Raw genomic sequence first — 16,502 nt, 5'->3', positions numbered from 1 at the left:
CCATGGAGCAATAATAGCCCATTATGAAAAAGAGGCAAATGAGGTCTTGGAAAATAAATATAAATATACAAATATACAAGTATGATTTTTTAAAAGTTGAGTTGAAACAAAAATATAGAAAAAAAGCAAAGTGAATAAAGCTGAAAAACACAGCAGTAAGCTAAAAGATTAAACTGAAGGTTTATATAAAAAGTAACCAGACATGGTGGCACATACCTCCAGTCCCAGCTACTTGGGAGGTGACGCACGAGAATCGCTTGAACCCGGGAGGCAGAGTTTGCACCACTGCCCTCCAGCCTGGGCAACAGAGCAAGACTCTGTCTCCAAAAATACACAGGCCGGGCACGGTAGCTCATGCCTGTAATCCCAGCACTTTGGGAGGCTGAGGTGGGCAGATCACCTGAGGTCGGGAGTTTCAGACCAGCCTGGCCAACATGGTGAAACCCCGTCTCTACTAAAAATACAAAATTAGCCAGGCATGGTGGCGCATGCCTGTAATCCCAGCTACTCAGGAAGCTGAGGCAGGAGAATCACTTGAACCCAAGAGGCAGAGGTTTTGGTGAGCCGAGATCACGCCATTGCACTCCAGCCTGGGCAACAAGAGCGAACTCCATCTCAAAATAAATAAACAAACTGAGGGTTTCTCCCAGAAAACTGCCAAAAGGAAAAGAGAAGTTGTGACATGGAGGATCCATCTAGATAGTTACAGAAAGAAAGAAGTAAGCAAGAGAGGAAATAACCAAAGCAGCAATAAAAGAAAATTTCCCAGCGATACAAACACAGCCTTTATTTTTATTTTATGAACCTCCTCTCAGTTCAAGCAATTCTCCTGCCTCATCCTCCAGAGTAGCTGGCATTACAGGGGCCCGCCACCATGCCCAGCTAAATTTTGTATTTTTAGTAAAGACAGGGTTTCACTATGTTCACCAGGCTGCTCTGGAACTCCTGAACTTAAATTGTCTGCTTACCTTGGCCTCCCAAAGTGCTGGGATTACAGACACAAGCCACTGTGCCCAGCCAAGAGCTGCTTTAACTGGAGTGAGATGATGATATGGTTTAACTGGGGTGAGATGATGATATGATTTGGGTGTCCCCACCCAAATCTCATCTTGAATTCCCATGTGTTGTGGGAGGGACCCGGTGGAGGTAATTGAATCATGGGGGGCAGGCCTTTCCTGTGCTGTTCTAGTGATAGTGAATAAGTCTCATGAGATCTGATGATTTTTAAAAAGGGGAGTTTCCCTGCACAAGCTCTCTTCTCTTGTCTGCGGCCATGTGAGATGTGTCTTTCACCTTCCACCATGATTGTGAGGCCTCCCCAGCCACGTGGAACTGTGAGTCCCTTAAACCTCTTTCTTTTGTAAGTTGCTCAGTCTCGGGTATGCCTTTATCAGTAGTGTGAAAATGGACTAATACAGATGATTTCTCATTTAGTGTGTTGTTGTTTTGTTTGTTTTGAGACAGGGTCTTACTGTGTTGCCCAGGCTGGAGTGCAGTAATGCAATCAAGGCTTACTGCATCCTTTACCTCCTGGACTCAAGTGATCCTCCCACTTCAGCCTCCAGAGTAGCTTGGACTACAGGTATGTGCCATTACACCTGGCCAATTTATTAATTTTTTGTAGAGACTGGGTCTCCCCATGTTGCCCAGGCTGGTCTTGAACTCCTGGGCTTAAGTGATCCTCCCACCTCACCCTCCCAGAGTGCTGGGATTACAGATGTGAGCCGTCACACTTGGCCTCGTTGTAGTTTTGATTTGCATTACTCTGATGATCAATGATGTTGAGCATCTTCTCATATACCTGTTTGCCATTTGTATCTCTTCTTTTGATAAATGTCTATTCAGTTCTTTTGCCCATTTTAAATCAGATGATTAGATTTTTTTTCCTGTAGAGTTGTTTGACCTCCTTATATTGTCACCTCAATAAATTTTAGAGGATAGAAGGTAAAATAGTCTTTTCATCCATTGGCCACATTAGAAAGAATTACTACTAGAGGTTGTTCTCTCCAAGAAGACAAAAATGAAATTCAAGTACGAGAACGATATGGAACACAAGAAACAGCGTAGCACAAAAAATAAAACTTAAAACTGGGTTTTTAAAGTTATGATTAAAAAAAGAGTTTTCGCCAGGTCCAGTGGCTCACACCTGTAATCCTAGCACTTTGGGAAGCCAAGGCAGGTGGATCACCTGAGGTCAGGAGTTTGAGACCAGCCTGGCCAACATGGTGTAAACCCCGTCTCTACTAAAAATACAAAAATTAGCCAGGCGTGGTGGTGTGTACCTGTAATTCCAGCTACTCGGGACACTGAGGCACGAGAATCGCTTGAACCTGGGAGACGGAGGTTGCAGTGAGCTGAGATCACGCCACTGCGCTCCAGCCTGGGTGACAGAGTAAGACTCCCTCTCAAAAAAAAAAAAAAATTATACCTCATTTCAGAAACATTTCTTAGAGGTCTTTCTTACTTTCTGTTACTTTTTTTTTTAATTTAGTGATAGCATCCTCTTCTTGTTTTATGTATGCAATATTGTCTCATCTCTCCCAGAAGAATATTTTGAGTTTATTTGAAGTTATCTTTTGCTCCCTGCATTGTTTATATTTCTTTTCTCTCTCTCTCTCTCTCTCTCTCTCTCTCTCAGTTTGTTTTGAACTCCCTCTTCATGTTGGAAGCTTTCCTCAGAAGTCTGGAAAGGAGCCCATGAGGATGACTGATAGGATCGGTGTGTACGGCAGGAGCATGGCCTGTCAGCGAGTAAGCCAGTGGGTGGCCAGGCAGCTCTTTGGTCAGAGGCTTCTAAATGTCAGTATCTGGAGGTCTTCTCTGTGGGTGGTTCTGATTGCCCGGGGGGGACCTCCAACTGCCTTCTGGGAGTGTGTATGTCTGGCTGCTCAGTTTCTGGAGCAAGGCCAGGGAAGAGGGCAGTCATTTTGCTGTTTGCTCTGCCCACTGCCACTAAATCTCTCTGCTCTCAGCCTCTGGCAACTCACTGCCTGCACTCAATGCCTGCCATCCCCAGTTCTGGAGCCTCTTTGATTTAATTTCTCCAGAAGCTAAACCTGGAGAGGGAGAGAGCTAGTCACCCGAGAGCACACAGGATGGGGGATGAGAACCCGGAGGTCTTACTGCTCCATATACAGACTTTGTTTTTAGTCCCCTCCCTCCTGCAGCACTGAAGCCTCCAATTCCTGGGACTTTCTGGGATTCCAGGAGAGAACTGGCCTGCTTTTCTCTGGGATCTGCTTCTACAGGTTTGGAGCTACAGGTGTTGTCTTATTTCACTAAATATGGATTTCTGCTTCTGTTTCTTGTTCTCTTTTACTTTGAGGGTGATTTAGGAGCAAAAGGGGTGACCTTTTTTTTTTTTTTTGAGATGGAGTCTGCTCTGTCGTCCAGGCTGGAGTGCAGCGGCCCAATCTCGGCTCACTGCAACCTCCGCCTCCCGGGTTCGCACCATTCTCCTGCCTCAGCCTCCCGTAGCTGGGATTACAAGCGCCTGCTACCACACCTGGCTAGTTTTTTGTATTTTTAGTGGAGATGGGGTTTCACTGTGTTAGCCAGGATGGTCTCGATCTCCTGACCTTGTGATCCGCCCGCCTCGGCCTCCCAAAGTGCTGGGATTAGAGGCATGAGCCACCGCGCCTGGCCGATTAAAAACTAACATCTAGACAGTTTATTAAAATTTTGAATGATTTGCTAACATTGTAAAAATCATGACATTTCATATTATAGACATTAGAATGTTAGGATTGGCTGGGCGCTGGTGGCTCACACCTATAATCCCAGCACTTTGGGAGGCCAAGATGGGTGGATCTTTGAGGTCAGAAGTTCGAGATCAGCCTGGACAACATGGTGAAACCCCGTCTCTACTAAAAATACAAAAATTAGCCGGGCGTCTTGGCCCATGCCTGTAGTCCCAGCTACTCGGGAGGCTGAGACAGGAGAATCGCTTGAACCCGGGAGGCGGAGGTTGCAGTGAGCTGAGATCACGCCATTACACTTCAGCCTGGGTGACAGAGCAACACTCCGTCTCAAAAAAGAAAAGTTAGGATTTTCCTGAACTATCAGAACACCTGACAATACCGGGCCTTTATTTCCACGTGTCAGGGTCTCCCTATGTTGCCCAGGCTGGTCTTGAATTCCTGGGCTCTGGCCGGGTGCAGTGGCTCACGCCTGTAATCCCAGCACTTTGGGACGCCGAGGCGGGCGGATCACAAGGTCAGGAGATCAAGACCATCCTGGCCAACATGGTGAAACCCCGTCTCTACTAAAAATACAAAAATTAGTCGGGCGTGATGGCACACGCTTGTAATCCCAGCTACTCGGGAGGCTGAGGCAGGAGAATTGCTTGAACCTGGGAGTCGGAGGTTGCAGTGAGCCGAGATCACCACTGCACTCCAGCCTGGCTGGCGACAGAATTAGACTCTGCCTCAAAAAAAAAAAAAAAAAAGAATTCCTGGGCTCAAGGGATCCTCCTGCCTTGGCCTCCCAAAGTGCTGGGATTACAAGCATGAGCCACTGTGCACAGTCTGACTGTCCTCTTTATTCATTTATGTATTTATTTATTTTGAGACAGAATCCCACTCTGTTGCCCAGGCTGGAGTGCAGTGGCACAATCTCAGCTCACTGCAACGTCCACCTCCTGGGTTCAAGCGATTCTCCTGCCTCAGCCTCCCGAGTAGCTGGGACTATAGGCACATGCCACCATGCCCGGCTAATTTTTGTATTTTTAGTAGAGATGGGTTTTTGCCCTGTTGGCCAGGCTGGTCTTGAACTCCAGACCTCAAATGATCTGCCTGACTCAGCCTCCCAAAGTGCTGGGTTTACAGGCATGAGCCACTGCACCTGGAAAAGTTCTTTTTAATGTACAGTTCCAGGAGTTTTGACAAACATATACAGTCAAGTGAACACTACCGCAATCAAGATATAGGACAGGGCCGGGCGCGGTGGCTCATGCCTGTAATCCCAGCACTTTGGGAGGCTGAGGCATGTGGATCATTTGAGGTCAGGAGTTCAAGACCAGCCTGGCCAACATGGTGAAATACATGAATTAGCTGGGCGTGGTGGCATGAGCTTGTAATCCCAGCTACTTGGGAGGCTGAGGCAGAATTGCTTTAACCTGGGACACGGAGGTTGCAGTGAGCCAAGATTGCACCACTGCACTCCAGCCTGGGCGACAGAGTGAGACTCTGTCAAAAAAAAAAAAAAGATATAGGACAGGACAGGCACAGTGGCTCACACTTGTAATCCCAGCACTTTGGGAGGCTGAGAGGGGAGGATCGCTGGAGCCCAGGAGTTGGAAACCAACCTGGGCAAGATGGCAAGATCCTGTTGGTACAAAAAAATTAAAAATTAGCCAGGCATGGTGGCATGAGCCTGTGGTCCCAGCCACTCAGGCGGCTGAGGCAGGAGAATCCCTTGAGCCCAGAAGTTCGAGGCTGCAGTGAGCTATGATCGTGCCATTACACTCCAGACTGGATGACAGAACAAGACCTTGTCTCTTAAAAAATATACACACACGCATATACATACATAGACACGTATACAAACACAAACACACACACACACACACCAGTTCCAGTACCCATCGTCACCCCCAGTTCCCACTTGCCCTTTGTAGTCAGTCCCTCTCTGCATTCTAGTCCCTGGCAACTACCCATCTGTTTCTTGTTCCCATTGTTTTGCCTTTTCCGGAACAGAATCCTTCAAAAAGTAGCCTTGAGTGTGGCTTCTCTCACTTAGCGTAATACATCTGAGATTCTGCCCTGCTGCTGCATGTATCTGTAGCTCATTCCTTTTTATTGCTGTGTAGTATTTCATTTTATGAACGTACCAGTGCGTGTTTATACATTTACCAGTTGAAGCCATTTTAGTTGTTTCTAGTTTTTGGTGGTTATGAATAAGACCAGTGTAAATATTTACATCCAGATTTTTGCACTTTTTTAAAATTTAGAGATAGGGTCTTGCTCTGTCGCCCAGGCTGGAGTGCAGTGGCATGATCACAGCTACCTGGGGGACTGAGGTGGGTGGATCACCTGAGCCCAGGAGGTTGAGGCTGCAGTGAGCCGTGATCACACCACTGCACTCCAGCTTCGGTGACAGAGCAAGGCCCTGTCTCAAAAAAAAAAAAAAAAAAAGAAAGAAAGAAAAGAAAAGGAAAAAGAGGCTGGGTGTGGTGACTCACACCTGTAATCCCAGCACTTTGGGAGGCCGAGATGGGTGGATTGCTTGAGGTCAGGAGTTCGAGACCAGCCTGGCCAATATGGCAAAACCCCATCTCTACCAAAAATATAAAAATTAGCTGGGCGTGGTGGAGTGTGCCTGTAATCCCAGGTTCTCGGGAGGCTGAGGCAGGAGAATCGCTTGAACTAGGGAGTTGGAGGTTGCAGTGAGCCGAGATCGCACCACTGCACTCCAGCCTGGCAATAAGAGCGAGACTCCGTCTCAAAAAAAAAAAAAAATTAGCTGGGCATGGTGGCGCATGCCCTATAATCCCAGCTACTCGGGAGGCTGAGGCAGAAGAATTGCTTGAACCCAGGAGGCAGAGGGTGCAGTGAGCTGAGATCGCCCCACTGCACTCTAGCTTGGGCGACAAAGTGAGACTCCATCTCAAAAAAAAAAAAAAGAACAACGAAGAAAAAAAGAGAGTTCTTTATATGTTCTGGCTACAAGTCTTTTATCAGATACATGTTTTGCAAAGATCGTCTGGCAGTCTGCTTGTTTTTTCAATCTCTTATCAATGTCTTTAGCAAAAAGCTTTGCCTAACCCCAAAGTCACAAAGATTTTCTCCTGTTTTCCCCTGGAAGTCTTAGTTTTATGTTTCACATTTTGGTCTATGATCTATTTTGAGTGAATTTTGTGATAAGGTGCAAGGTATAGGTTTAATATTTTTGCACACAGATGTCCAGTTATTCTAGCATCATATGTTGGATGATTGCAGTTATTATTAACACTGTCAGTATTCTCAAGGCTCCTGGGCTCAGGGGTCAGCAATGGTACCTCTGGCCCCAACTCTGCAGTTCAGTCGCCTGCCCCATACGCCCCTCAAACCTAACAGCTGGGGCCTGTTGCAGTTCTTTGCTTGCAGAAGACTTTGTTTCTGGTCTCTTTACCTCTTCTCTCTCTTCCTGAAATCTGCATAAAACAAACCATGAAAGGGCAGGGTGGCCTCGTGGTCTGGCAACGTCCCTTTGAAAATAAACAAGTGCAGAAACTGAAAGGCAGCAGCTACCTCTGGGGACTACTCGAGAAAGAGTTCAGGGCCGGTGCATCCGCCGCGCGTGGCTGTCTTGCCCCAGCTGGGCGGCAGGTCGGATGTGGCAAAACCAAACAGGATCCCGATTGCTTCAGATGTCACCTCTGGCCAGAGACCCCCGATGCCTCTGCAGCAAGCACCTAATTGTATTTATGGGGTACGGGCAGAAGAGTTTCATGGCTGAAAAGCCCTCAACAGTTTGTACAGCCTTCCTCAAAGGTCCAGATCTAACTGGTTCCCACACAACCCTGGGAGGTGGGCAGGTCAGGGACAGTTACACATAAGAAAACTGAGGCACAGAAGGGTGAAGAAATAGATGGGTGTGGGTTTGGAATTTTTCTTTTTCTTTTTTTTTTTTTTTTTTGAGGCAGAATCTCACTTCATCACCCAGGCTGGAGTGCAGTGACGCAATCTCGCCTCACTGCAACCGCCATCTCCTGGGTTCAAGTGATTCTGCTGCCTCAGCCTCCTGAGTAGTTGGGATTACAGGTGCGCACCACCATGCCTGGCCCTAATTTTTTTTTTTTTTTTTGAGACAGAGTCTCACTCTTTTGGCCCAGGCTGGAGTGCAGTGGAGCAATCTCAGCTAACTACAACCTCCGCCTCCCAAGTTCAAGCAATTCACCTGCCTCAGCCTCCTAAATAGCTGGGATTACAGGCGCCCACCACCACTCCTGGCTAATTTTTTGTATTTTTAGTAGAGATGGGGTTTCCCCATGTTGGCCAGGCTGGTCTCAAAGTCCTGACCTCAGATGATCTACCCACCTTGGCCTCCCAAAGTGCTGGGATTACAGGTGTACCATGCCCGGCCACTCGGCTAACTTTTGTATTTTGGTAGAGACAGAGTTTCACCATGTTGCCCAGGCTGGTTCTCAAACTCCTGACCTCAAGTGATCTGCCTGCCTCAGCCTCCCAAAGTGATGGATTTACAGGCAAAAAGAAGTTTTTTTTTTGTTCGGTGGGGAGGGGGTTAGGCAAAGCTTTAGCAAAAAGCTTTAGCAAAAAGCTTTGCCTAACCCCAAAGTCACAAAGATTTTGCCAGGCCATTTTTTTGTTTTGTTTTGTTTTGAGATAAGATCTTGCTCTGTTGCCCAGGCTGGAGTGCAGTGGCACAATTTTGGCTTACTGCACTCTCCAACTCCTGGGCTCAAGCGATCCTCACACCTCAGCCTCCTGGGTAGCTGGGACTAAAGGTGTGTATCACATGCTTGGCTAATTTTTAAATTTTTTGTAGAGATGGGGTTTGGCTATGTTGCCCAGGCTGGTCTTGAAATCCTGGCCTCAAGCGATCCTCCAGAATTCATAATTCTCCCCACCACCCTGGCTGGAAATATCTCAAATGTCCAAAGAATGGATAAGCACATTGTAGTACACTCATCCCACGGAATATTCTCCAGCAATGAGAATGAATGACATACAATCTCACACAGCAGTATTGAATCTCACAAATACCATGTTGAGTGAAAGAAGCTAGACACACAAGAGCACACACTACATCATTCTGTGTATGTAAAGCTAAAAAATAAGCCAAAGACATCGGTGCAGGTAGAAGTCAGGGTGTCGGCCACACTTCGAGGGGTAGTGACTAGACAGGGATAAGAAGGGGACTGGGGATTAGTGATATTCTGTTTATTGATGCAGATGCAAGTCACGCAGGTGTGTTCAGTGGGTGAAAAATCATTGAGCTACACCCTTACATGTTGATTAAATATTCAGGGCTGGGCACAGTGGCTCATGCCTGTAATCCCTGTAAATGCTTACGGAGGCCAAGGTAGGAGGATCACTTGAAGCCAGGAGTTCAACAGCAGCCTGGGCAACATGGTAAAATCCAGTCTCTACCAAAAAAAAAAAAAAGGGCCGCGCATGGCGGCATGCACCTGTATGCTTCCAGCTACTTGGGACCCTCACTCAGGGTCTCACTCTGTCACCCAGGCTGGAGTGCAGTGGCGCCATCAGGGTTCACTGCAGCCTTGACCTCCCAGGCTCAAGTGATTCTCCCACTCAGCCTTTCAAGTTAGCTGGGACCACAGGCCAATTTATGGGCTTACTGGGAAGTAACCCCACTGTAAATTGAAGAGCATCTGTATTCAACTCTGTTGTTGCATGGTGAAAGCAGCCAGGAACAATATGTAAATGAATAAGCATGGCTTGTTCCAATAAAACTTTATTTTAAAAAAATCAGGTGGGCTGGGCATAGTGGCTCAGGCCTGTAATCCCGGCACTTTGGGAGGCCAAGGCGGGCAGATCACCTGAGGTCAGGAGTTCAAGACCAGCCTGGCCAACATGGTGAAACCCCATCTCTACTAAAAATACAAAAATTAGCTGGGCGTGGTGGCAGGCACCTGTAATCCCAGCTACTCAGGAGGCTGAGGCAGGAGAATCGCTTGAACCCCAGAGGCGGAGGTTGCAGTGAGCCGAGATCATGCCATTGCACTCCAGCCTGGATGACAAGAGCGAGACTTTGTCTCAAAATAAATAAATAAATAAAAATAAAAAAACAGGTAGCCAGATTTGCTGATTCCTGGTCTGCTGGAAGACAGGCTGGGTTCCGAAGCCTCCTTCACTGAGTCCCTGCAGGACCCTGTCCAAGTCGCTTCCCTGGCCTGAGTTATCCTTTCTGTAAATCGGGAGGCTGATTCCCTGCTCTAAACCACCCTTCGGGGTTGCCAGGAGGTCAGATGAGCTCATCACGGAGGGAGCCCAGAGGGAGAAAAGAGCAGGATTAAGAGCCTCTTGAGGTTCTCTGATGCAAAGCAGATTGCTTTTTCTGCCTAGGTCTGGAGAGAGAAAGCCATTGACCTCAAGTCACCCAGTGCATCCATGGGTACCAGTGTCCCAGGGGCATCCTAGAGGGAGACAGGACCCACAGGCTTGGCAGCAGACCCTGGTCCTTGCCATCCCGAGGCCTCTCCCCAACCCCACCTGTGGAGAGAGAACAACAGTGAAGAGAGACTGGAAAACTGAGTCTCTAACAGGCTGTTCCTTTGAGCCCCTGGCCAGAAGCTATTTGGGTCTGTTTTAATGACTGAGCAGCCAGTGCCCAGGGCAGGGACGTGTTGTCTGACCTCCAGCCCTCTGCTCAGTCAGGCACGTCTCTCCTTCCTGTTCCCGGGTGGGCGCATCCCACAAGGCCTGACTCAGGCTGTGCCGCATCTGGAGCATGCTGTGAGGATGACTCCAGTGTCAATCACTTGGGAAAGAGGTGGGTCTTCAGAGAGCAAAGTGTAACTGAGGGCAAACCCAAGGCAACCAGGGGAGGGCCATTCTTCCCTTCCCTGTGCCTCCTGCTCTCGGAACTGGTCTTCTAAAGCTAGAGGTGCGTGAGGATAATAACTATAAAATAGCAGTTAACATTTGAGATTCACTGTGTGCCTGGGCCTGCCTTGAGCGCTTTACACGTATTCATTTAATCCTCACAACAACCCTGGTAGGCATTATTATTGTCCTCATTATACAGATGAGGAAACAGGGACCCAGAGAGGTTAAGATACTTGCCTGAGGTCACACTGCTCAGGAGTGGTGGAGCTCCGCGTGTTGAGGACTACAGAAGAGGATGCCTCATTGGTCCAAAACAGGTCCATATGGAGGAGTGGGGGCTCACGTGGGGTAAGACCCAGTGAAAACTTGCCTAAACCATCAAGGGCATTTATTGGCTCACAAATTGAGACGTTCCGGGGGTTGTGCTGGCTTCAGGGCCGGCTGGGGCCAAGGCCCAAATGCTGCCCTTAGAAAGCACACACTCACCGTCTTTCAGCCCTTTCCTGTGACGGTTTCATTGTCAGGCTGATTCCTCCCCACGTGTAAGGAAAGATGGCCGCAGCCACTCCATTTGAGCAACTCCAGATGCTCCAGCAGAATTCTTTCCCACCAGTTCCCACCCAGGGCTGACTCTCATTGGGCTGCTATGGGCCACGTGCTCATCCCTGAGCCAATTGTGGTAGCCAGGAGGCGGGACCATGGTGATTGGATAGGACTGGGTCATATCACCACCCTGGGCTAAGTGCCCGCCCCACTTAAGGACGGGGAGGGAGGGAGACCCCTATGGGAAGAAGAGGGAAATAGAACTGGATAGACAATGTCAAAGGATGTCTAATCTGAGACTCTGGAGGAAACATGCATTCTTCACCCAGAGGAGCGATAGAGGGAAGTTGGACTTGGCCTTTAGGGTCTGCAGTCCATCCTCGGCCCCACCACGGACCTCTGTGACACTTGTTGCCTTAGCATGGCCTGGAACTTGGACCTGAGCCTTTTCTGCCTACCTCCCCCAGCTGATCCCTTTCCCACCCCACCTCCCTGCCTACTGACCGCCTTCACATTGCCTGGGGCCACATGGGCCCTGTTGCCAACCGCTGGCCCCCTGCTTGGCCTATTGTTCCAGTTCCCTAGTTGCCCGGCTCCCACCTCCAGTCTGGTCTTTTCCAATCCATGCTATTCATTGGCAACACCATCCCTAGTCCAGCAGAGCCTTGGCTCAGAAGCCTCCAGCCCCTCCTTCGTGTCAAAAAGGAAAAACAAGCTGCTTAGCCCCAGGCCTGGTATTCCTCCAGTGTCCTAGGAGATTCCCTGACCCTTGCCATCAGAATGTCTGTATCCCCTAATTCCAAACTGTGGTCGGCATCGGCATCGTAAAGCACTGCGGCTCACTTACCTGCCTGGGGGTTAAGGGTCAAGTTTGAGTCATTGCTGCCTAGGGCCCAGCACAGCTCAACCAATGCCGGCAAAGCCTACATTTCTAGCTCCTGGGCATGAGACTGCTCCTTGATGAAGGGAGGTGGGAGAGGAAGTTAGGCGGCTCCAGTGAGAGACACAGAGGAAGTTCCACAGAATGACTGTGAGACAGTGATCTAGGCGGGTGGAGACAAGGGAGGCAGGGGGAAAGGGCAGAAGCCTTAGAGAGAGGAGGGAGGGACACCGATCCAGAGAGTGAGAGCTGGGAACAGACACGCAGGGAGGGCAGAAAGGAAGCGCGGGAACGTGTGCCAGCTCAGGCATTTTTTTTCCTTAAGCAAACAAGGCCTCTATGATTTGTGTTTTGTCAGGCTGAACTTTCCATATCAGGAGTTTATTTAGCTGAGCAGCCAATTCTGGTAAAAACACTGGAACATGTTAAAAAGGAATGGGTAGGAAGGAGAGTCAGACAGAACAAACAGGAGAGAGCATCTGCCTGCAGCCGGTCCACGCCGTGCAGCTTGGCCTAGACCCGCTGAAACAACACCCCCACCCCTGCCAGCTCTCTTTAGGGGCTGACCCAAGGGCCAGGTGACAGAGGTGGGGAAGTCAGCTTGGGGGAAGGAGTCTGGGCTGAAAGGGTCACAGCCCTGGGAAAGGTCTGGTTCCAGCCCAACCATGTAAGTCACTAGAGGCTGTTAGGACAAGTCAAGCCGAGGTTGCAGTCCACCCATGCACTAACGCCCCTGAGTCCCTACCACAATCCAGAGTCCCCTCAGAGACAGGGAAGCTGAAAACATGTCCCTGCTGGAACCCAGGTCTCGGGGTAGACGGATCAGGTGTGGCTTTTTTTTTTTTTGAGACAGAGTCTCACTCTGTTGCACCCAGGCTGGAGTGCAGTGGCGTGATCTCAGCTCACTGCAACCTCTGCCTCCCAGGTTCAAGCCATTCTCCTGCCTTGGCCTCCCAACTAGTTGGGATTAAAGGTGTGTGCCACCACACCTGGCTAATTTTTCTATTTTTAGTAGACACGGGGTTTCGCCATGTTGCCCAGGCTGGTCTCGAACTCCTGACCTCAGGTGATCGCCCTTCTCGGCCTCCCAAAGTGCTGGGATTACAAGCATGAGCCACCAGGCCTGGCCTCAGGTGTGGCTTTCAACCTGGGGGCCTGATCCGGCATGAGAGCCCTGCAGGGGACTGTCCTGCTGTTTTCTCACCTGCACAAGGTGGCCAACAATACCTGCCCACAGAAAGGAGCAACTAGTGGCTTGCCTGGCATCCAGCTGGTGCTTAATAATGGCAGCTCTTATGACTATGGAAGGCAACAGCTCCTGTGTGCAAGGAACTTGTGTGTCTTGTAGAATCAGGGCCACATGGCCACGCAAGAGAGGCCGGAGCAGCTGGAGAGGGACACCGTCACCATCGATCTGACTTTACTTAAAATGCGACAAAACCACAAGGTATTCATGATTTGAAATTTTTATTTTCTGAAATGAAACCATTGTACATTGTACAAACCATATCTACTGATGGAATAAATAAGTGAAAAATTATACTGCTGTACAACACACCAAAAAAAAAAAATTCTTGAAAGGGGAAAAAAATTAGGTAACGGTGAAAAAAGGTCTTTATGCCTCTAACCAGGTTCTTGGCGATAATGAACATTCCAAACCATGACACCGTTTGCTAATGGGAGGTCACCACCCTAGAGGAATCGGTCCACAGCCTTCCGGGTTGTGGGTGTAAGTGCCAGCACTTTGTGGAATGTGTAGCCGCAGCTTCCCCGACTTCACGTTTTGGGGGGAATTAGGTTTGCCCTGGGAGCCCTTGAGGCCACGGGGCCTGATGTCCACGGAAGGCTTTTGCTCGGGATCCCCCGCCCCCTGGCTCGAAGCTGAAAGGTCTTAGATTCTGTGGTGGGGGGAGGGCGAGGGGTGCAGGGTGGGTGGGGGGCAGCGGCTCGAGGAGCGACTGCGCCAGGGAAGGAAGCACATCGGATTTTTGCAGTCTCGTCATTCTGCGTGGAAGGCCTTCTTGGCCAGCGTGGAGTGCAGGGCTGCTGGCGCTTTGCCTGGCGTGGCCGTGGCGGGGCCCAGCTGGTCCCAATCGCCGGCCCATTCCTACCTTCAGGCACTTCAGAGAAATACTAGTGACAGCCTTGGGACGGTGGACGTCGTCTGAGTCCTCACCTGCGCCAACTCCCCTTGCCTGTCCAGAGAGGCTGCGGTCAACGGCAGGGCCACCTACGCCTCTCTGTTTCTGTGGATGTGTGTGTTTCATTCTCCTTCAGCTGTCTTGGTTGTAGCCTCTCGTTTCCCAAAAAAAGAGAAGGAAATAAATATCCAAATTCATCTCTCACCAAGATGGAGTTTCGCTGCAAAGAAAAATGTGACTCTAACTCTACAGGATCTGGAGGTAACGCCGCCTCGAGATGCGTGGAGAGGAACCGCATCAGGTAGGTTCTGCGCCAGGACGCAGGACACAGTTCTCAACAAAACTGACTGCCTAAGGGGCAAAATTGATAAGTACAAGGATTTTTTTTTTAAGACAGAAACCTTTCGGCATTGCTAACTTCAACATTAAGATTTTCAAAGTTGTGTTTTTTTTTTTTCCCTTATTTCAGGAGACATTTTGCATGAGGTATTTGAAATTCAGGAACATTTTGATTCTTCTCGAAGTGCAGGAAATAGACAGGATCCCTTAAAAAAAAAATAAGAGCCTCACCCTCAGAAACTCTTAGAAAATGGAATCCAGCAGACACTTCCCATGATGGTCAGGAGAAAGAGCCACACGTCAAAGGTGGTACCTGAATATGCACCAATTAGCCCCCAAAAACAACAAAACCCGTGACCCCACCCCACCCCCAGTAACACACAACTCAAAGGGAGTCAGAACTCCAGTGCAGTAAAGAAAGCTTAGGAAAAGGTTTAAGGTCTGAGGAGTTCATATATTAATTAAGAGCAAACCAGGCCTCAGAACCAAACGATTAGGCAGTTCGTCCAAGGGGGCGTCTCCGTTCAGTGAGAGGAAGCTGTTCCAGCGCAGGTGGGGGATGGGAGGGAGGGGAGATTGCGTCTCTCCTTTCTGGAGGGTGTGCAAATCTTTCCAATTCCTCGACGCCTTGTTTGTGGCCTTCGAGGCCCGGCCATCAAGGCCCGCTCCCCGGTGGGGATAGACGGCATGTTCTGGGTAGGAGACACGGTCCAGCTGTTGGCTCAGAGTCAGAACAGCCTTTGAATAGGAAAGCACGTGGATTCTGACCACTGCGATCCTGCCTCTCCGGGGCACAGGCTGGGGTGTCGGGGGAGGCAAAGGGCAGCAGGTGACCGTGGATTTGAAATCCAAGCGACGTCCTATGAGAGAAAGTTCAGCACCAGCTAATCCTGCCGCCGGCTCCCAGCCTCCCCGGCCCACTCAGTGCCTTAAGGACACAGCCTTGCAGTCAGCCAGAGAAGCCATTTCGTATTCGGAGGTCTGGGAGAAAGCAGTGATGGGGGTGGTGGTGGTGGTGGGGGCAATAGAGAGGAAGTGCCAGAAAATTCCAAGGGCTTTGCACGTCCATCTGGGCCACGGTGGGCTTGGAGACGCCCAGTCCTAAACGCCCCAAGGAGGGGAGCACAGCGAGTACCCAGCCTGATCCAAGGGGCCGAGCCCTTGGGGACTGTGCCCCAACACCTGCGCGTCCTTGGGCCCTGGTGCCTGGTGCTTGGGGCGTGCCTAAGGTCCCCCTGCACCTGCAAACCAGGTAGGCTAAGGAGCTACTTCGCTCCACCCTGCCTGCTCCGATGAAGTCCTGGGGCGGGAGGAGAGCGGTGAGTAGGGTGGCAGCCGCCGCCCGAACCAAACCAAGAGGGCACTTTGCAGAGGGGGATGTAAGAACCACCAGGATACATGCCAGAGGTCACCTCAAGGGCACAAGGCACAAAAAAAGAAAGCGGAAGGAATCGGTTGAACAGTGGAAAGCCCTGCCAAAAAGCGTTCCTGATCGGTACCACCCTCCGATAGCTTATATCGTTACATAGAGAAGTGGGGGAAAAAATACAGCAGCAACACAAATGGAATCCTGGCTTCCGAGACAGTGTGCAGACACTCCTGAGCCGTCAGCCCCGCCTGCCTCCCCAAGGACAGTCCCTTAAAGGTTTGAGTGTTTTGCTTCACAGCAGAGTTCTTCAGTGTCTGAGAAGTGACGCCGTTCTGGGTCTTCTTGGATCTGCACTTGGTAAACTTGAAACGTTAGTAGTTCTGTTCGCACCCAAGAGGAATCGCTGGGCAAAGTTGCTCGAGAATTAATTGCTGACGTACCTTCCATGGAACATGGATCGGAGGCTTTAAAGCATCGTCTACATCTCTTCAGAGTTTTGTTGAGAGGCCTCCAGTTTCATCTTTTTAGAGGGTGGCACTCCTTCCAAATCCTTGGGGAGAGAAGAAAAGGGGAACACAGGTTAATGGGCCAGGAGAGCAAGTTAGGCCGGGCGTGAGGCCGAAGGTCAGCCAAGGAAGGAACCGAGGGGGGGTGGCTTTGTGGTTCAGACCAGCAGTTCCAGACCTGAGGCCCAAGCGTGGACTCCAGAGAGTTTGAGG

At 49.8% G+C, this 16,502-nt stretch overlaps 1 protein-coding gene across 4 annotated transcripts in view; it reads right to left on the bottom strand.

Annotated features, from left to right (window-relative positions):
- Window positions 1-13,384: 13,384 nt before the first annotated feature.
- The window catches only part of BCL7A (BAF chromatin remodeling complex subunit BCL7A), a 43,231-nt gene continuing 40,113 nt past the window's right edge, over window positions 13,385-16,502 (bottom strand). For 2 of the 4 annotated variants that reach the window (XM_034934692.3, XM_034934694.3), the window contains exons 6-7: window positions 16,224-16,333; window positions 13,385-14,227 (exon numbers count right to left, since the gene is read on the bottom strand). In XM_034934692.3, coding sequence (XP_034790583.1) covers window positions 16,262-16,333 — 72 coding nt within the window. In that variant the 3' untranslated portion in view covers window positions 13,385-14,227; window positions 16,224-16,261. Of the gene's footprint in view, window positions 16,334-16,502 lie in introns of all 4 variants that reach the window. The other 2 variants (XM_034934691.3, XM_063593744.1) reach the window with 1 other exon arrangement.

Source organism: Pan paniscus, chromosome 10 (assembly GCF_029289425.2).
Source record: "Pan paniscus chromosome 10, NHGRI_mPanPan1-v2.0_pri, whole genome shotgun sequence".
Lineage (NCBI taxonomy): Eukaryota > Metazoa > Chordata > Mammalia > Primates > Hominidae > Pan > Pan paniscus.
The sequence above is the reverse complement of the archived record's forward strand: the minus strand, read 5'-3'. Positions and strand labels throughout refer to the sequence as shown.